The sequence below is a fragment of the Columba livia genome, chromosome 6 (assembly GCF_036013475.1).
Source record: "Columba livia isolate bColLiv1 breed racing homer chromosome 6, bColLiv1.pat.W.v2, whole genome shotgun sequence".
NCBI classification, from domain to species: domain Eukaryota; kingdom Metazoa; phylum Chordata; class Aves; order Columbiformes; family Columbidae; genus Columba; species Columba livia.
Genome location: NC_088607.1, coordinates 764,846 through 786,153, shown reverse-complemented (window position 1 = coordinate 786,153; position 21,308 = coordinate 764,846). Strand labels below are relative to the sequence as shown.

Here is a 21,308-nt window from a genome sequence, read left to right as displayed (position 1 = left end):
GAACACGTTTTGTTTCATGCCGCTGTGCCCGCCGGGGCGCCCCGGGCTGCAGGCCCCGCCGCGGCCTGTGCCGCCCCCCCGCTGCTCCCGGGCTCCCGAGCAGCGAAACCCGCAGAGAGGCAGCTGGACTGGGCCCGGGGACCGACACCGAGTCATAATGGAAAACGGGGGAAACCCGTCCAGAAGCCGCCCGTGGGGAGCAGCGGGCCGCGGTGAGGCTGCCCCGCACCGCAGCTCTGGCGGGGGCGGCCACGGCAACGCGGGGAGCGCCGGCTGGGGACAGAGGGCTCGGGGGAGTTCTGGAAGAATGCAAGGATTTCGGTTCGGTCCCTGAGAAATGCTGCGGCACGTATTTGGCTGGCGGGAGATCTCGCACTGCCCTTGCAGCCAGCGCCCGTTTGCATCCCAGCAGACACAAAGAGCGCCCCGGCTCCAGAGCGGGGGGTGTCCCGGGCGGCTCCTTCCCCCACAGCCCGTCCCTGCCTGGAGACTGCCCAGACATGGGCAGCGTACCGGGGCGCGCTGGCTGTGCGCGGGGGCGCTGGAGCCCGGTGCCCGTACCCGGAGCGCTGGAGCCCGGTGCCCGTACCCGGAGGACGACCAGGGACGGGCGGCCTGCCGGGGGAGCGACCCTGCGCGTCGCCGGCCCTGCCCGTTGCCATGGAGACGCGGCCCGCCCGTTGCCATGGAGACGCGGCCCGCCCGCTGCCATGGGGACGCGGCCCGGCGAGCGGCGCCTCCAACCGGGCGCAGCCCGCGGCGGCCCGGCCTGCCCCAGCAGCTCACCGCGGCCCCGGGCCGGCCGGGCCGTGCGGGGCCGGGGCGGCGCCTGCGAGCGAGGCCGGCGGGGCCGGGGAGAGCCCGCAGCCGCTCCCGCCCGGGCAGCCGGAGCCCCCGTGGGGGTTCCGCGGAGCCGTGTGTGCTCCCGGGCCCGCGGGTGAGCAGAACAGCCGAGCACCCGGGCAGCGTCACGGGAAAATACCGGTCACTGGGGATAATCTGCAAATGTATAATCTAAAGGAGAAACTTGCTGTGTGTGTGTTCCCTTTCCAAAGCACACTGTCGTATTTCTCAGCCCTTGCCTCCAGCCCGCCGGCTGGAATTCGGGGTGCTCGGGGGTGCTGAGCGATGGGTGACGGTGGCTCTGAGGGGCTCAGCGCCCGCGGGGACGACTTCGGGGGTGAGCACCTCGAAAAGGGAAACCCGCCGGGTTCCAGTTCACCAGGAGAGATCAGGAAAGCTGTTGAACAGTGTCTGTTGTCATCGTCACGCACTCTCGATGTCAGCGGGAGAAATATTGAGCATCTTACTGATGAAATGTATAGACAGCCCCGCATAAAGGTGAGTAACTTGTTCCGAGCGGTTCTGAGCACAGCGCGGGGCAGGGGAGGCTCGCTGCTTTGTCAGCGCCTGGAAAAGACACAGATTCTTGGCTGTGAGCTTTCATCTCTGTTTGTTTTTTAAGAAAAAACTTAAATAAAACACTTCCTTTTGTAACTTACAGAGTTGTGTTCGTTAATCCCCTTTAACAGCGTCCTCTCCACAAAAACGGAGCAGTTTCCAGTGTTCACATCAGACGTTTTGCACGGCAAGGAACGGCCCTTCTCTTTCTGGGTTTAAAAGATGTTTGTGTTTTTCTCTCTTAGTACTTTCATCTGGAAAGAAATGTCATATCAACAATTCCCGAGGATTTATTTCAAAACAGCCACGTCTCGTTTGGCTGGATCTGTGGTATAACAAGATTACAGCTCTTCCTCCTGGAGTTGGGCACCACAGGTAAGATCACTGGCCATGCACATGATTTAATAACAATTGTATTTGTCTCCTATTTGCCTCACTGTAATTTCATTACAGCAGCGAGTCTTTTATAAGCTTTTGTTTCATGTTGACCTCAGTGCAGGAGAGGTAAACAAGCTTAATTTTGTTTACTAGAACTCAGATGAACAGAAAGTTAGAATTAATATTGCGTGGCGAATTTCTAAACTCTTTCACATTTAGAAATGTAGGACCTGTTAGTCTTTTCAGGAGTTTCGCACCGTCTGCAGTTCAAGGACTGTAGACGACTTCCTGCAGTGTTGTAGGTGAGGTGGAAGCGGGGACCTGCGGTTACAAAGCTCCCGTCACCCCTGTGTGACAATGGAGGACAGTTTAGTCCAAGGACGCACTCAGACCGCTGTGACCCTGAGAGGTGATCTTGCTCTCACGTTGCCATGGTCACCAGAACCAACGTCTCACCAGGTTTTTTATTGCCCTTGGACAATTCCTTGCTTCTCAGTCCAGAAGCCCACAAATCACAGTGTATGGTAATTAACAGGAACAAAGAAAGTGGTTTGTTACTGGGAGGCAAACCAGAGCAGCACGGGACAGTTTGCTGGTGGCTGTGGTTCTAGAAGAAACCCTTCCGTGAGGAGGAAGAGGAGGCAGCTTTGAACGGCGTACGCTACAGAGTTTTCCACAATCAAAGCAAAAACAATGTCATGGCATCCTGTGGTTGAAACAAGGTACTTAAAGGTGTTTTAAGATCCCTTGTTTGTGAATCATGACATATCCAACTTGTGAATAGAAAAATACAGTTAATGAAGTTTATACCTCTAAAAACAGCCAAAAAATGACAAGTTTAATGATGTTTTCAAATCCAATCCGTAAATTATTTTAAAATTGGACAGGACCAATAGTATTTTAGTATGGTTTGTAACTATATGATCATCATTCTATAAGCGGTTGAAATCCCTTGAGATTAAGACATTCCCTGTGTGTATTTGCCTCAAAATGTGTCAGGCATTAGTCCCTGCGTGTATTCTGCTTTATCTTGGTTGTAGTTTCCCGCTTCAAACAGCAGCTCAGCTTTTGGAAAATGCCCATCAGAAATATCCACTGAATATTACTTAGTTTAATGTTATCCTTATTACATGTTGAGGAATGACACGGTGCGCGGGGAGCGGGGTACCACGAGCGCTTCTCTGCTGCAGACACTGCATTGGGGCACGAGCTGGCAAGAATGAGCCTTTGCCTCTGGCTTTCAGTTAGTTCTTTTTGCTCTAAATGCAATTTAATACTCCACTTTGAAAATGGGAACATGAGTACGCTGCTTTCGTTTTTTGACTGCATTGAAATGTCTTAGAATATTGCCGCAAATGTTAATCCAGTGTTGAGCAGCTGCCAAAATGTTTAGTTTTCTTTTCTTTCCTAGAGGTAAGGAAATATTATGACAGAAACCACCAGGCTTTCCCCTTGTTTGTTTGGGTGTTTTTTGAAATTTAACAGGAATCAAGTCAAATTGCAACACTAGTAAATAAAACCAGCTCCTTATCTATAGAATACTGTTTGACCTGGTATGTTGCTGGATGTGGAAAGCTATTTCAAAGACTGCCATTAAAATGAAGCAGTCAGAAATGAGGAACCAGGTGAAGGGTGGTTGCTGCCTCATCTCCATTTCAGAGCTGTGTGCTGCACTGGGGACACAGAAACCTCCCTGTGCTTGGGCAAAGTGTTCCTGATCCTGAACACAGAGCCCAGGGGTTCCCTGATCCTGAACACAGAGCCCAGGGGTTCCCTGATCCTGAACACAGAGCCGGGGGGTTCCCTGATCCTGAACACAGAGCCGGGGGGTTCCCAATCCTACACACAGAGATGGGGGGTTCCCTGATCCTACACACAGAGCCCGGGGGTTCCCTGATCCTGAACACAGAGCCCAGAGGTTCCATGATCCTGAACACAGAGTGCAGGGGGTTCCCTGATCCTGAACACAGAGCCGGGGGGTTCCCTGATCCTGAACACAGAGCCGGGGGGTTCCCTGATCCTACACACAGAGCCCCGGGGTTCCCTGATCCTGCACACAGAGCCGGGGGGTTCCCTGATCCTACACACGGAGCCCGGGGGTTCCCTGATCCTGAACACAGAGCCGGGGGGTTCCCGATCCTACACACAGAGCCAGGGGGTTCCCTGATCCTACACACAGAGCCCCGGGGTTCCCTGATCCTGCACACAGAGCCCCGGGGTTCCCTGATCCTGAACACAGAGCCGGGGGGTTCCCTGATCCTACACAGAACCCAGAGGGTCCTGCCAACAGCTCCGACAGCAGCACGTGCAGCGGCTCTGGGTGTTTTGCTCACTAACCAATGCCAGGGGTTTTCTGGGCATGGCCATACTGATGTTTGCCCAGGAGCTTGGGATTTGTCTAAATGTTAGGAGATTTTCACATACGTTGAAAAAAAATGATCTCCTATGTGACATAAATGTGGCGTGTGACCCCTGCCAAGCTGCTGCGCTGCTTGCAATAACAGGGACGCTAGAGCTTTTAAAAAAACAGGTTGACAAAATTAAATACAAATAGGGCATGTTTCTTTCTCATCTCATTGTCAAAAATGGCTGAGCAGTTTGAGCTCAAATCCAGTCTGAGGAATGTGCTCAACGACCCAAACAGCTGAAGCTCAGCAAAATTATAAACAGCTGAAAATGATGTGTTTATAATTGGAACAGTCAGTATCAGACTTTAAAGCGATAGCAGGCTTTGCAAAGGAGATCAAATGCTGACTGTTGATGTAGGGTACAATACATGGGCATAAATGCGACCTCCAGGCTGTCGTCCCAGAGACTCTGGGCTGTGCAGTCTCCCAGCGTTGGCGTGAGCGATGGGAAGCCTGGACGGGGTTGTGGGGTCCGCTCTGCAGCAGGAAACATGAGCAAGAAAAAGTATTCTTGTGTTTCTACTTAATTAAATGAACTTTGCTCTTACAGTTGCTACTCTGTTCTGTTCTGTTGGAAAGGCAATTGAAAACGCTGCTTTTAGAGAAGAATCCCATAAAAGAGCTGCCCGCAGAGCTTGGTAAGCACTCACTGCTTTTTTTGAAGGTATCAAAGATATATTTTGGCGCTTATTGCTTACTTCTGTGGTTAGACTTTAAAATACTTTGATATTTATCTAAAGAATGGTTTTAATTTACCACAAATGTGCTATGAGAGGGGGAAAAATTACTTATATTGTTTGATAAGAGGGGCGAATTTTATTAAAATGTCTGTAGTGTTCTGGTCAGAAATGTTCAATACGGTTCCTCTGAGCAAGGCTGAAGTGAAAGACATGTCTCAAATGTCAGATGTCTCAGGCACCTGCACAGTAACACATAAATCATGAACAGCAGTTTCTTACAGTTGAGGTTGCCTTTGCCGTTTGTAACTTCATTTTGCTAACTCCTTTTGCTTAGCAGTTAGCGTTTTGAAATAATGCGCGTTTCCAAATCAAATGTTGCTGAGGAAAACGGAGCAGGTAGGATGGATTCCTGGGGTGTTTCGGTGTTGGGTTTTTAATCCCTGTTCACTGTTGTCTGAGCTGTAAAGCTCCATGCTGTGGTATCACTGCACCACAGCCGTGCCAGCTCTGAACCTTCGCTCGGGTTTTTCAGAAAACGTTGCTGACATAATACCGATCCTCTTGCTTTCCACCTAGTGGTTATTTTAGAGCAGTCTGGACTGGTCCCTGTGAGGCTTCCAGCAGCTCCCCTGGCAGAGCTCTCGGGGCCCCATGTTCTCCAGGCCAGGATCCCTGCGGCCTGTCCCAGCGCTGCGCTGGTCGCCCGCAGCCCACGCGCCGTGCACCGCACACCTGTGATGCCTTCGTACGTGCTAGGGAAGGAAAAGCGCCCGTGGTTCAGGCGCTGCTGACTCAGCCAGGTTCACCCGCGCTGCCAGCTCGGCTCTGCTCCTCAGCTCTTAGTTGCATCCTGCACAGGGCTCGCTCATGGGGAGCCTATCTCCTAGGAAACTTATTTGAAGGAGAGCTTTCAACAGGGGATCAGAGCATGGAAAAGTGCAAGGAAGTGGCCTCGAACTGGAGCTGGGCTGGTGGCCCCTGCAGCCCCACTGTTGCCCGTGCGGCTGCTGGAGAGGCATGGCTAGTAGCCCAGGCAGGGAAGGACGCAGGGCAGCACCTGGTGCGTTCCTGCTTCACGTGCGGCAGCCTGTTCCTGGGAGAGCTCTGCTCGTCGTACCCCGAGCTGAGTGGTGACTGAATCAAAAATACATTATGGGCTGATTTAAATATTATTGTGCTTATCAAAACAGAGTGGGCCGCTGGTGTGCTGGCCCACCTGCAGTAAAATGTGTTCAATCCATTGTGGTTTTCTGGACAGATCAGGGCTCTCTTATACTATAATAGTTTGATTGTTACAGGTTTCCAGCTTGGTATTCAAATGAGGGAATTCCTACCATATGTGACACTTATCCATTTCTCCTGGCTCTACGGATGATAGGTACCAGAAAAGAATGCCAGCGTTCCTGCTGTGCTGCAGGTCCCGTTCCAGCCGCAGCGGCTGGCCGGAGCGCGGCAGAGCTGCGGGGCGGGTTTGCCGGGCAGCACTGGTTCCTGCTGTGCTGCAGGTCCCGTTCCAGCCGCAGCGGCTGGCCGGAGCGCGGCAGGGCTGTGGGGCTGGTTTGCCGGGCAGCACTGGTTCCTGCTGTGCTGCAGGTCCCGTTCCAGCCGCAGCGGCTGGCTGGAGCGTGGCAGGGCTGCGGGGCGGGTTTGCCGGGCAGCACTGACAGATGGCTGGAGGCAGCGGCTGCCCCGGTCCCGTACGCGCTTGGCAGCGCAGCCGCGGCGGTGCCTGGACTGCAGGGCTGGCCCGAGCCAGGCCCGTCGCTCCGCCAGCTCTGCTGCCGAGACTCGCAGCATCGTTTGCCTTCATCGCTCACACACATCCACCTCAGCGTTTCTAACAGCCGTGGGTATCCGGGTGAGGCTGGCAGCGTGGTTGTGCTGGCGCGATGCTTTCCTGCCATCTGCCCTACTTTGGATTGTCCGTTCCTTTGACAGAGCCTGTATGTCCGTGGTGTTGCCACCTAGAGTCACATGTACACAATTGTGTAATAAATATAGACAGATACATGTGTGTATGTGTATATATACATACACACATCTGATGTCAAGAACTGGGCAGAACTCTCTGCCCCACAGCGGCTGAGCTGCTTTGGACTTGAATCCTGCCATGGTGGACCGTGCGAGACCTGGACCCACGCAGTGATTTGAGCCTTAGCTACAGGACGCAGAGGTAACGCAGGGGTTGCCTTAATCCAGGGTACCAGAGGCATCTCCTTTCCCTGCGTGGAACCGTCCCTCGCATGTCCCAGGCAGCACAGGCTTCTCGGTCACGGGGACCTGGGGGGATGAGCGAGGGGTCCCCCCGGTAAGCCAGGAGAAAACCTGGGAGCTGCGCTGTGACACAGCAAGGGGTTGTCAAAATCTAGTATATCTTTACAAAACACTCATGTTTTGACAAGACAGCTTTTCCTGACAAAATCATGTTTCATGAGCTAATTCCCAGCCCACTCATCCTCCCACCCTTCCCCATTGCTCTCTCATCCGTACACTTGCCATCCTGAGCACCTGCATCAGAAACCAGAGGAGAAGCTGATGCCGGCAGCGCCAGCACCACCACACACTGGAGTCACCGTGCTGCAGCGGCCGCTCCAGCGTCCCTTGTCTGCTCTCCTCAGTGTTCATTAGAACATCAGGGTTGGGATGCTGATATCACCAATACCAAATAGAAAGTTTGTCATGTAAACTGGGATGAGTTTGGAGGATGATCCGTGATAACTCTGTCTCAACTGTTAGTCTTCCTTTCTTGGGTGTGTTTTTCACCGAGGTCTGGAATGAATTTGCAATGTCTGCCTTCGTTCATGGATTTATTTTTTGTTGTTGTTGTTAAAAGCGACTTGTTCAATGAATGAAAAATCTTTGGAAGGGAAGCAGAAGTCTGAATGGTAACAAACCAGCTTTGTTATTCACCTGTGTCTCTTCCTGCAGTGTTTACACTGGTTCACCTGATCTGTGTAGAATTATCATGTGTTCTGAATGTAGTTACTGAAGATGAAGAAGTCCTTGCCAGTCGCCATGTTTCCAGCAGTGCTTTCAGACTCCAGCGTGCTGTGCACTCGCTGGGCAGCACCGTGGGACACGCTGTGTGCTGCCAGCACCCGGCTGCCCACGCTCGCCTTCCTGCGCTGTCAAACGGGGTGAGAATGCTGTTCTAGAGCCCGCCCAGCCGCCTAAAGAAAGCACCGCATGGGAGCAGAGAACGGCACTGCTGCACCTGCCTGCGAGTGGCTTAGGAGCAGCGCTAAGGCCTGCGGGATCTCAGTGGTGATGTGGTTTAAACGTAAATAAACGACGCTGCGGAGGACGACCCAGGCGCGTTCGCTGTCCCCGGGCCGGGCGGCGCGGTGCCCGAGCTGCGTGCTTGGCTGGCTCCCCGCCGCCTTCCATTGGCTGCAAACCCGAGTGCTCTGCAGCAAGACAAAAAGAGATTTCATTTTGCCAGTCCTAAGTCATCTGTGTGATTCATTTTGATCATTTCTGCTTAAAAATAGATTCAGTTTCTTCACACTAAACTATTTTAAATCTAATTGTATTCCCAAATAGTTCTTTCCAAGGTGCATTTTCAAAGCCATTTCTTCTTGTTAATAATGTAGCTCTTCCATTTCTGTGTTTGTATTTTGCGATTATGTGAAGAAATTTTCTGATTTGTGAATCATGACTGTATGAAAATGCATTCTGGTGGTTGTACCTCACTTAGCAATCGTTTGGTTTTGGATGGTTAGAACACAGACAATCTGCTGGAGCTCCAGGTCTCAGCGCTGCTGCTGGTCAGGGCCGTGCTGCCTTCAGACGGCTGTTGGAGCAGGGGCTGCCCTGCTCGCTGCTTGGACAGACAGGCGGTGTGGGTGAGCCCGCTGGACGGGGGCCTCGCAAAGCCAACAGCAATAATCACACAACAGCATAGGCAGGCTCTGTACATGGATTTTCAGTTTGATGCACTTTTCTTAGTCTTACATAGTTACACACACAGCACTGCTGGTCTGTCTTATTTAGTTTGTAGTCAAGTAATTCTTCCTTTATGCCTTTTTTTTTTTTTTTTTAGGCAGTTTGTCTGGGATGTTTCCATGGATCTGTGGTACCACGTCATTCCTGTTTCTGATTTCAGGACTCTTGTCCTTCCAGGAGCTGCTGCTGGGCCGATTCCCTGTTGTTCCCTCATTAACGGAACTCCCAGTAAAACAAGGACGCGTCTGGTCTGCAGCCAGCGTGTGGTACACGCGCGGTGCCGTTGCGTTTTCATCCGAATGCTTCCCCGGGGCTTTCAACAAATAATGGCTCAATCCCATTCCTGCTCAGTCTCTCTAAATCACCTCAGCTGCAATTTCAGTGCAATTTCAGAATAATGATCCCAGCAGTTCTGCCTTTCGTTGGCTTTCAGTCTGAGTTCAGCCTTAGCAGACTGCAAAGTAATAGTTCTGATTAAAACACGGGAGTTCTAGTTCTGGCTATGGTCTGTGAGGAAAGAAGTAAGTGTTGAATGGTTCTGAGGTTCCAGCTGAGTTTTCCTTGTCTCTCCAGTGTAACCTCGGTGGTGCTGGGATGGCAAAACCCAATTTCCTGACCCTGCCGATCAGTCACTTGTCAGCACTGCTGGAGCTGGGACTTCTAGACAAGTAATGTCAAACGGAGTCATTAATCACATTGTTAGATTTGTTTAGTAACATTCCTTTCAGCTTTAATTACTGGTAATTTAAAATCAAACAGTAGCTGTGCTATTAGTATTGTATTTGCCATTTCTGCAAGTAGGGTTTTCAAGAACATGTTAAAAGAGCAAGCACACCATTTTTACACCGTACTGCTTAAAGCAGGTAGACGCAGTCAACCTGTAGAAGGGAGGGGAGATGAGACTGCACAGTCAGGCTGTGAATGGAGAGTCAAAGTCTGACCCCAGTGGTACAACATGACAAATGTATTCTGATTTACTAGTTTGTCTATGTGGCTTTCAGTGCTGCACTTCTTAAATACGTTATCGAAAATAGGTGTCAGGACAAAATATGACATTGCCTTTCTTTTAGAGACTCGGTATATGTATTCTTGAAAGATTTAATGGATTTCAACCATTGTGCTTTTGTTTGAATCAAAACTGACTGAAAGTATTATTTAATCCTGCAAATCTAGTTAGGAAGAAAGAGAAAATTGTAAATTTTATTTTTACTTCTATGAAACATAATTTATAAATATTTATAAATACAAATAACCACCATAACTGTGATTCCTGAAGCCGCCTGGGCTGTTCTGCGCTGTGCTCCCGTTTCGGCAGTGAGCGGGGGCTGCCAGCCCAGCCCTGCCCGCCGCCCCCAGCCTGGCAGGGTGACCAGGCTCATCGGAGCGGGGAGAGAAATACAACAGGATATAGTATTTGCATGTGTAGTAATGGTAATTATCACAGAAATCAAGAACACACTAAATACCAGTCACTCACCGTTCAGCTGCTCAATATCTCCATAAACTCCCACCTTTCAAAACGCTGGGGGGTTGGGCTCGATGGCCTTTCAAGGTCCTTTCCAACCTGGGGTGTCTGTGATTCTCTGTTTGCTAAATCATTAATGTACTGTTTTCACAGGAAACGTAACTTCACTGACCGCCTTGAACCTGAGACACTGTCCCCTTGGATTTCCACCTAAAGGTGTGGTGCGGAAGGGGCTGAAGCGCATCCTGCGCTTTCTGCGGGGCGCGGGACGCTGGGCGCGGGGCGCTCGGCGTGGGACGCTGCGGCTGTGCTGGGGTCTGTTCCTGTCTGCCTGCTGTGGGTTGTTCTGAAGAGGTGCGGGCCAGGGCCAGCTTTCCTGGCGGGCTTTTCACCACAGGTTTGTCCAGCGCGCGTCTGAAGGGGTAGATGGGGAAAAAGAAAAGCTCCAGTGTTGTGATAGAAAATCAAACCGGGAATCTGAAACCTCCGAGTGGAGAAGAGGTTGTATTTGTGTGAGAGAGTCTTAATTAGACATGATGTGGTTAGAACAGAAGATGGAGTTTTAGCAGGGGCTGTTTAGGATGAGCAGCGCAGCAGCATGACCAGAAGGCTGGACTGTGTCATTAAGGTGAAAACCAGCTCATGGAGAGGCCGGACACTTGTACGAGCAGTGGAGGGGATAAGTACCCAGGCAGATGAGACTTTTTAAGGGGTAGTGGGGAAACTGAGATGTTAGGGCAATGAAAGAGGACACTCAATTAGCAGAAGACCGTGGGAAAACAATGGAAACACAGAACTTGGCTTGCAGAAGAAAAGCAGAACCAAAACAAGTCCAGATGGTCAGCGAAGCTTCTGCGTGGGGACACAGAGCGGTTCGGGGTCCCGGAGTGCTGCAGACACCGAGGAAAACGGCACCGGGTACGGGGGCAGCTGCTTGTGCCTGCCCGTGGGGACCTCACCGGCCGGTTCGAAGCACAGACCCGCTGCTTTTGAGCAGTTTGGCGCGCTCTAGATACACCATCCACCAGAACTGAGTTCTACAAGCTGCTTGATACTGTTCATCCACGTACCCAAGGCGTGACCGTGTTTGCTTGTGTTTTCCTGTTGAGCTCTCATTCTTCAAGCACAAACACGATGTGCTCTTTATCACACTTTCTTCTTTTTTTCCCCACAGTATTGTAGTTATAAATTTACATTAAGAGGGTAAAATTAAGAAGTCGTCAGCAGAGAGGAAAAGATGCAACATAACTTGCATTACTTATGGCCCAATAGATCCAGAAGTCATTAATAATGGGAATACTGGGCATACTCCCACAGAAGAACTCTCCTCGTGCTGAAGCTCCGCTGCAATGAAGGCGAATTACTGTGGGTACCACCAGTATCAGACTGGGCCAGGGATGTTAAATGTGATATCGTTGAAGGGAACGCAGTAAATTCAGAGTATGAATGAACCACATGCGATGCTGTATGGTGGAATAATATAAAAATATCAGCTCAAGATGCCATGATACTGAAAATGAAGTCAAAATACGGGTGTAAAGATGACGACTAGATCTTTTTAATTAATATCAGTTTAATGTATGGTGTCCTTAAAGGGAACCATGTGTTTCCAGAACTTCCTGCGATTATTGTCTTCATGTTTAAAGGCCTTGTTTATAATTCTTGTTTTGAGACAAATTATATCTCAGTAGTGTTGCTTAATTACCGCTGTTTACCTTCCACCGTCACATTTTGGCATGACCTGAGGGCCAGCAGTGCAGTTTTCTACGGAGTCAAGATTCAGCTGCGTTACGAGTGCTTAATGTTTATATAATTGTTGCCGTAGTAGTGGAGTGATCAGGATGTCAGGTGAGGTTGTGGACTCAGGCATGTCTGGCTTTCATACTGTGCAGCCTGCAGACTCGTGTGCTGTGTTAGAGAAATCAAGCAGCTCGGGGGGCTGGCGAGTTAAACTGTGCGAGATCCTCAGTCTTGAACATTTGGAGGATTTGGTCGGTATTTGGTTAGCGTTCTGCAAAACCGCTAATCAAAAGCACTTTCTCTGCTGATTTTTGTCTGCAGAAGAACGTGGGATTGCATTCTGTCCTACTTAACTCAAATGCAACAGACTGCATCAACAAAACAATTATAAATTATGCTCTGGAACAGTGTTGTAACTTAATCACGTTACCATGTTCAATGTTAATTTAGAGAGTGGTATATTTAAAGAAAAAGAGTTCCATGGACTTTAATATTTAGTATCTGTGGGCATGCACATGAAGTTTGGGAACCTTCTGTAACGTGCGGGAGTGCTGCGCTCCCTCCCACGTGGCCCATCTGTCGTGCTGGGTAGAGCAGCGTGCCGGGGTGCTGCACACACGCGCCGTGCCGAGGGGATAACAGAATGTACCTTGGAATAACGTGGGGGTTTTTCTCGAATGTGAGAAGGGGAAATGAAACCCAGTGTGTTTCTTCTGCAGGAGCCAGGGAGCCTCCTGAATCTGTCGTTTCTAGGGAGCCAAACCCCTGCGTGCCTCACGATCCGCACACGGCAGTGGAAGGTGAGCGGGGTGCACGTGTTCCCCGTGCATCAGGTGAATACCAAAGTTCAGTTGTATGTGAAGGTTAATACCTATAAAGATGTAATCTGAGATAACACGAAGTGTGTTTGACCTAAGAAGCCGGCTGGGATGAAACCCGAGGTGTGCCAAAGCTCTCATCAGTACTTCAGTCTTAGTCATCGCATTACATTGCATGTTTAGATTGATTATGTTGAAAGAGCTTTCCTGTTTTGACTCACAGATTGCATTTGGGCACTTGTAGTATGTTAATGATTATTGTATCTCTTTGCTTTGGGTTTTTTCTTCCTCCGATGTATGGAACATATTTTTAACTCCTATTCATCATGCAGGGAACTCTAATTCTGTCATATGCAGTTCGTGTAATACTTATTTATACCCAAATGTATATTGGCAGGCTATAAATGCTGCAGAAAAATGAAGTGAGAGAAGAAGTGAGGGTTATATCCAGCATTAACTCAATCCTTGGATGTGTGTGCATTATGAGAGTCTGAATTTCCAATCTATTTTTTCCCTCGGAGCAGAGATCCCAGTGTGAGCCGGGATTTTCCACGTGCGTGTCCTGTTTCAGGTCACCGTTACTCACCCAGCGCTCGTCACGGCCGTGTCTAAACCTGCCGACACCCGCGTGGACGCTGCCTTCAGCCGCTCGGTGCTGGGCCGGCGCCGCAGGGCTCGGTGGCCCCGGCAGTGTCACGGGGCCGCGCTCCTGGGTCCCTCCACCCGTGACAGGGACAGGGACCTGCAGAGAGCGGGGCTGTGGCCACTGCTGCGAGGCCGTGGGGGCTGCTGCCTGGCGAGGACGCGCGGCTCTCAAGCTCGCTGTACCTCCGAGGGACTGGGCGTTAGCAGGAGCGATCGGAACGTCAAATCGGCTTCTGCATGGTGGAATCGATAAAAGGCTGGGTGGAGAGTTGACCACATCATGAGATGTGTGAATGATCAAGCTGCTGTTGTACTCACATTCATCAATAGACAGGTGGTTTCTTCCAGAACACAGATAGCTTTAAACTCGTGAAAAATCCTTGAGAATAAAACACGTATTAAAAGAAAAAAAGCCCAACAAATCCCACTCTGTTAGACTGACTGATTGATGCTATCTAAATCCTGTTCTTTGCTTAGGAAGAAACCTAACCCAATTGGTGTGCAGGATGACGGTGTCTACCCTCCCTCCCATCTAACAGGAACGACAGCTGTTGAAAAGCTGAACTTGGGCGAGCTGTTGCAGTGCGGTTTGGATTTGTCGGGCGAGTGGCCCAATGAAGAGGAAGAGCTGAGCCTGGAGAGGCCGAGCGGAACAACGCTGCAGGGGACGCGGCACAAGGTGGGGACACGGCGCGAGGAGCAGCACAGCGCCAGCCCGGCCCGGCCGCCCAGGTGACCGCGGTGCACACCGCTCGCCGCGGGGATGGCACCGGCACACGCCGCTCGCCATGGGGATGACAGCGGCACACGCCGCTTGCCGTGGAGACCCCGCCGGGGCTGCGGGACCCGGCACTGCTGCTGGGAAACACAAATCATCTCAGTGCGGATCATCCTCTTCATTGGCGAACACGTGTTTGATGAATAAATGGTGGTTTTGACGTAAGTATATAGATTACAAAATAGCTGTTGTATGTTCTATTGGTTTAAGTATTTTTCTCCAAAATTAAAACACACCATCAATCTTCTCTATTTTCTCATGAACTTACTTCTATATTCCTATTTTGATAATTGAACGTCCAGATTCATTCAACTGAAACCCATGGAATTTTAGAATACAGAACAAGCAAGGACTGTAGAATTCTGCAGGTAACTTGGTTCTTCATTTCTAATATATGCAATATGATAAATAACTATTCTCTGCATTCTATGGAATATATTGCATAGGGTTAGATATTGATATTCTCACATTTGTTTGCTTTGGGTTGTTTTGTTTGTTTGAATATAGAAACAAATCCTGTAGAATTCCTGGTTTATGCTTAGGTTTTGTCCTCACAGGACAACCTTAGGCTTGCACTGGGTTTTATGAAGTAATTCACTTGGTAAATTAAACATGGTTTTTTGCTTGAAATATTTGAATACATTGAGATAAACCGGACTGCTCATATGCAGGATCACAAGTAATAAGTTCTGAGTGTGTTTATCATTAGATGTGCTTACTTTCCTATGTAGTATTTAATTAACAATATCAAAATGTCCATTTTTAAAGGAGGGCGTCTACACAGAAATAGATGTACTGAGTTTCTATCCTACGATAGGAGAATTCGGGCAAAGCGAGATGAAAAATGCACATCAGCAGCAGAAAAGGAGCTGCGAGAGGAACAAGCTTTATTTGGACAAAGGAAAGATCAGGTATTACGGTGGCATTGTCTTTTAGAAGTTGTTACTTAGCTTCTTATTAGATTGCCTAGTTTGTTGATTATAAGGAAAGAAGTAATTTCACACAAATACAAAGAGTGCTTTTCTTTGCAAAATCCAGTGATCCAAGGTAACGGGAAAGGTGACTTACCTCACTGCTCCGCGGCTCGGCCATGGAACTCCATGAGCTGAGCAGGAAATAAACCCTTTGCAGCTAACTCATACCTCACGGTCGCACACCTCGGTTTGCCTCCGCTGACAGCCAGCCACAGCTAGAGGGCCAACTGCGCATGCCGTGATGCCTGATGTGGGGCAGCAGTGCGCCGCAGCAGTGCGCCGCAGCAGTGCGCCGCAGCAGTGCACCGCAGCAGTGCGCCGCAGCAGTGCGCCGCAGCAGTGCACCACTGAGCCAGCTGTGCTCGCAGAGCGAGCCGCTCTCCGTGCCCGTTCTCGTGTGCGGTGACAGTGGCCCAGGAGCACGGCCGGGGGACGGGGCTCTGAGTGGTGACCCCCCCATTCCCCAGTGAGACACCGAGACGTGTGCTCCGAGCTCTCTGTAGCTTTGTGACCTGCTGCAGAACGTAAAGGTCAGGAGGAAAACACTGAGGAGACGTTAGGATAGTGTCCCTAACAGGAGACTGGGGACAATGTCTGTTGTTTATTAAAGTATTACTTTATTAGGCGTCATTATCGCTGACAGGTATTTCTCATTACACAGTGGAAATGGAGAGCAGTGCTCTGTTTCTGTGCCAGACGAGGGCAGTGCAAGGAGAAATATCCTGAAACTTGGGACTGAAGGAGAGAAGAGCTGGAGAACTGCTGCAGGCAGTCACAATCGGAGTGGATATCATCTTAATGTCACCTCCATTGATGAACCTGGGACACGCGACGGGTCAGATGATGTTATCCAGCAGAATGTGGTAGGGCTGTCTGATTCTTCATGTTCACTCGCATTTATTCAGTATCTAAACGTGCTGAGTTTGAACTGCAGTCCCGAGGTGAACCATGGAGCTCGTTACCAGTCCTCCCAGCAGCTTAATTACTCTGCCTGGCTTTTGGTTGAATGTGTCCGGCTCTTTGCTGCTGTTTCCCTGCACTGAAGTGGGAACCGAGTCTCTGCAGTTCTTGTCTTCCTTCGGTAAGTTCATGTTTCTGAAGAGGCCCCTGGTAGTTTGTTTCTCTTTACTGGAAGCTGCTGGGTCTGATGAGTATCACATCTGGTTCAGCTGTCAATGGCTGAACATGCAAACAGGAAGGATAACATTCACTTTTATTACGGCTTATAAAGGTTGGTATTAACCTTTTCAGCAATAAAGAAGTGCTTCAGGAATGGCACAGCCAAGCAAATTTGATGAAAGAAAAAAACTGTTTAGATTTTCACCTACAAATGCAGATACATTATGTGACAGCAAACAGCAAGGTAGGAGACCGGAGAAAAACAAACCATTAATGATACCCTTTGATTTATTTTCTTCATAGCCCATCTGTTTAAATGTAAAGCTCAGAGGAGCGGGGCTGAGCGGGCCAGCCCCTGGCGGTGCTCTGCAGAGCCCGTGGCTCCGCAGGACCCGCTGCAGAGCGCAAACTGCTGGGAGTCGGTCCCGGCCCCCATCGCCGGGCTGCTCCGAGGCGCTGGGACAGAGGTGCCTGTGTTGAAATACGGGCTTTGGAATTACTGAACGGCTCCAGTACGAGATGTGGCCTCTGCCAAACCGAATTTGCAGTGGGCTGGGTGTTCTGGTTCCTGCAGGGTCTGTAGGCGCTGGCGATTGAAGGCGGGAGCTGGCTCCTGGGTCTCCGGGCGTGTGCGAGAGGCCTGGAAAGGGTTTTTCCCAAAGTAACACACATTAAAAGCAGCACCTCAAAACACAGATGATTCCGGTAGTTTTGCCATTAGATTCTGGTTCCTGTATGCAGCGTTGCAAGGATGAGGCGTGCCCATGAACACGGGTGGTTTTCCGGTGCTGTGTGACCTGACCTGCACCGCGGGGCTGGGTGCGGCACTCGGGCACCAGCACCGGCGGAGCCTGGGGCGTGGGGCAGTTCACTGTGCACAATTCCTTCTCGTGTTCGTGATTGCTGGGCTTGCTGCCGCTAACCTCCGAATGTGGAAATAAACCCGCTTTGTCTGAAACCTCGGCCGCTTTTCAGTTAAATTACATTCTTCAGTGATAAAGAGGGAATTTGTCCTGGTCTAGTGTTCAGTTTTATTCGTAGCTGCTTGGCACAGCTGATGCTCTAACAATAAAAAAGGACCCTTGCATTACAGATCACAGCTTTTCTAGAAATGCAGGAAAATTTGCAATTCAACATCTGACACAACCGAACAACTTCTAGTATCTGTTTTAGAAGCAAACCTGAAGCAGCCACACTTCCACATTACTAGCGTTTTTATTGTTGTGGGGTTTTGGTGGTGGGTTTTTTAACCTCAGATTTTTGGAACGAAGCCACATTATGTTCCCAAATGCACCAGTGCTGGGAGAAGCACCTTTCTGCCCTGCAGCCCGTCAAGCAGGGGCTGCACGGGGTTACAGCCCACCAGGGGCACCGCCAGGGGTGTTGGGGGGGACGGCGGCACCTCACGTCAGGGGTCTGAACCACATTCCATCTCCCCCGGCCCTGCAGAACCCGGGCTGCTCACGCGGGCAGTTTGTTCTGGCTGATACAACCCCCTGGTTGCTCTGTGCAGCGGAGGTTGCTCGGTGCAGCGGAGATTCTGGTCAGTCTATGCGTCCCAGCGAAGACTGCAGGCTGTGTGCTGTGCGGGCTGTGGGCTGCGGGCTGTGCGCTGTGCGGGCTGCAGGCTGTGGGCTGTGCGGGCTGCAGGCTGTGCGGGCTGTGCGCTGTGCAGGCTGTTGGGGCTGAGCGGGCTGCGGGCTGTGCGCTGTGCGGGCTGTGCAGGCTGTGGGCTGTGCGGGCTGTGCGGGCTGCAGGCTGTGGGCTGTGCGGGCTGTGCGCTGTGAGGGCTGTTGGGGCTGAGCGGGCTGTGCCTTTGCTGGCGGGAGGGCTTGCTTTGGGCCCCCAAGGGATTAGTTTCCAACTACAGAAATTCAGTCAGCAGAGAAGATAATTTTTTTCTTTTTTTTTGTGACAGAGAAATAATAAGTATGTTGTTATGTGATACGTTTAAATATTCTTTGTTTTTCTCTTCCACATTCCCACATAAATAAATGGGGAGAATACTGTGCTCACTCCCAGAGAAAAAATACTTAATTTCTCCTTTTTTGTTCTTGAGCAAGTGGGCTGCCCAGTTTCAGAAGGACAAGGAGTTACTGGAGAGAGTCCAGCGCAGGAACATGAAGATGCTGAGGGGTCAGGAGCATCTTTGTGATGAGACAGAGCGCTGGCGCTGCTGAGCTGGAGAAGCTGAGCGGGGCCCTGCCGCGCCCCGCGCCCCGGCCACGGGGGCTCCACGGGCTGGGGAGCTGTGAGCCGGCACCTGACGGGAGGTGGCAGCCCAGCACCGCAGGCGGCAGCGACAACACTCCTTTATTTAACCCTAAGGAGCTCGGTTTTGAAATAGTTCTGGTTGGAACGGGGGAAAGGGGAGAGGGAAAACACAAGGCAGCTACCCTTCCTGAAGGAAATATTTTTCCTAATATTTTGGGATTGTCTTCTATTTAGCATCCCCGTTTGGCCGGTGCTGATAAAGGCTCGGATAGGTGAGTAACGACAGCTCACGGTTGCCATTGCACACCTGGGCTTTCCCCAGAGCACACACTCGTCTTGTGCCGGTGCGCCAGGTCACCATGCCGTGCCGTGTCACCTCTGCGCTGGTGGCACTGGCACCGGGACAGCCTGGAGGTGGGATTGTTCCATCGTCCTCCTTCTGTTAGTTGATTAATTGGCTTTCTTTGCAGCAACGTGGTTACAGAAGCGTAGTCATAGGCAATACTATTAAAATATAACAGGCAGTTTTATTGTAAGCCAGTTTGGACTTTTGCACTGAGAAAAATGAAGCGCCTATAAAATATCTCAAATCTGCTGCAATCATTTTTCTCAGTGCAAAACCTTGGCAATGTATTAACTTGAAGTACAGGTAAGGTGCTTTGTCTGGGAAACACTGCGGCTTCACAGGATCCTTGTGAGTTTTAAAGGCGTCCAACCCGGCAGAACAAAACGGACACTTTGTGCAGCTTGTGATGGAAGTTCTGAGGGAAGGGCCACGCGTGCCCAGGTGCCAGGAGCAGGTTTGGGGAGCGAGCGGCGGGTGCGGGGCTCGGGCTCTGTCTGCTCCTCGCAGGCTGGCCAGCGTGCCCGCGGCCCGGCCGCTCCCCATCTCCGCGCTCTGCCGCCCGCTCCGTCAGGGGCTCCAGTGACGACTGGAGCAGATTCACAAAAGCAAACTGCCTTAGAAATATGTTTCCTGAGGGCAGGGCAAGTACAAACGGTCTGTGTGGGTGTTAGAATGCATGGCACCTTGTGAAGGTACCGTGCATTCTCATGAAGCAAGAAACCACCTTCAATGAGGTGTTGAGGTACTGCTGGTGACACTAAACTTGGTAAAGCCTTTTGCCAGTAAAGAACTATGCTGTAGCGATAAACAAACCCCTTTTATAATGCAGAGGGAATATGAAATGGTTCCAAAACCCTTTGCTTGCTCAAAGAGGAGCAGCAGTCCGTCAAACAGCGTTCCCCTGCAGCTGCTCCTCGTGCGGTGGTGACAACGTGTGGCTGCTGCAGCCACCCACCCTGAGCCCGGACCCTGCCGGGGGTCCTGGGGGCCCGGCAGCCACACGTGGCTGTCGCTGTGTGAACTGTCCGCGTCAATACTGTGCATTTCATGGCCTTACGTATGTGTGGTGTTTGCAGCACTTCGCAGCACGGGTGCTTTCCAAAAGAAGAAATCCTGATTCCGTTCAAGCATCTTTTGCCCTCCAAACCGGAGTGATGTGATGCGCTGGAACCACAACCCCTGCCCCAGAGAGCAGGGCCGCCAGGTGACACACGGAGCCAAGCGTCTGTCCCTGCGCCAGGGACGCGTGACACGGTTCTGACACGACCATGTCCCTCTCGTTCCACAGCATCGCGCTCAGCACCACGCCAGCTGCGCTCCCCATGGAGCTGGTTCCTCGAGCCAGGTATGAGGGTCACGCGTGACAATGACACCCCACGTCCAGAGGGGACTCCTCGTGCTCTGCGTGTCTGTCCCACGTCACTCGGGGAGGGTGACACTGCTGTCCCAGCCCCACCAGGATGGGCTGGATGCCCCTTGCCTGTCCAAGCAGACATTTGGGAGCCTTGGGGCTACCCAGGAGACCCCAGATTCCCCAAAGCCGAGTGAGTGCCAGCCGCGCTGTGCCGCGAGTGCACCGAGCGTCGAGCTGGCAGCCAGCGCGGCGCAGCGCCTGCCCCGCACACACCACGCACCTGTCGTTCTGTTGCCTGACCGTGCTTGTTCCTGTCAAGTTGTTGTAGAACAGGCGGTGGGACGGGCTGTCAGGCAGGAGATCGGCTCACGGGCTTCACCAGGAGCTTTGCGTATGGAACGTGGCACGACGCCTTCCCGGCACCCTGGAACCCCAGGGCTACTGTATTTGAATAAGACTGTATTGCGTTCCGTATACTGAATAATAAAAGGGAGAATGTTTTAAAATCTCTGGCTGTATTTTTAAAAAGCGAAATGTTTTCATGAAGACTGTAAGAGTTTTACCGAACTCCCATCAGCTTTCAAGTTTATTACAGCTTTGTGAAATATGTAAGTGAATAAACATGAATTTTAATCTGGTAAAAAGTACATATATAGTTGGGACTATTCACAAATATATTTATCAGCAATAAGTTTATCAGTACATGTAATTACTGTCTATTGCTTTCAAAATCTGTTGAGCTTTAATGCTTCCAGACCTTCTATAATCAACAGCTTCTTTATTCCTACAAACTGCCTCATGCATGTGTTTGCACTAACGGGATTAACCCTCCGTTTTCAGGTATTTTAAACATACACGCATTTAAACCTTGGCACGTGCATGGGCTGGGTTTAATGAGCGCGTGTGACAGCAGGAGCTGCCTTACTGATTTCTGCAGTTTGGCGGCTACGCTTGCTGTGAAATGTTTTGGATGATGCTTCAAAAAGTCATTTTCCTTCTGAAAATTAGTACCGATTTCTCTGTCCTTGATGGCTCCAGAACTT

At 50.8% G+C, this 21,308-nt stretch overlaps 1 protein-coding gene across 17 annotated transcripts; it reads left to right on the top strand.

Moving 5' to 3' along the window:
- The first annotated feature begins 217 nt into the window (after positions 1–217).
- LOC110363863 (uncharacterized) lies at positions 218–20,910 on the top strand. Of its 17 annotated transcripts, none has more exons than XM_065066625.1 (9): positions 229–1,341; positions 1,647–1,776; positions 4,738–4,825; positions 8,910–9,078; positions 9,386–9,480; positions 10,431–15,169; positions 15,894–16,313; positions 19,988–20,115; positions 20,200–20,910. In XM_065066625.1, exons 1-6 carry the CDS (start codon positions 1,129–1,131, stop codon positions 10,489–10,491), a joined length of 756 nt encoding a protein of 251 aa, XP_064922697.1. In that variant the 5' UTR covers positions 229–1,128; the 3' UTR covers positions 10,492–15,169; positions 15,894–16,313; positions 19,988–20,115; positions 20,200–20,910. The 17 variants fall into 17 exon arrangements, 14 of the variants coding, with proteins under 14 accessions (XP_064922697.1, XP_064922701.1, XP_064922700.1 ...); XM_065066629.1 differs by lacking the exons at positions 19,988–20,115; positions 20,200–20,910 and having other exon boundaries at positions 10,431–10,493; positions 12,737–12,817; positions 14,020–15,169; positions 15,894–17,309; XM_065066628.1 differs by lacking the exons at positions 19,988–20,115; positions 20,200–20,910 and having other exon boundaries at positions 10,431–10,493; positions 12,737–12,817; positions 13,360–15,169; positions 15,894–17,309.
- Positions 20,911–21,308: the final 398 nt, after the last annotated feature.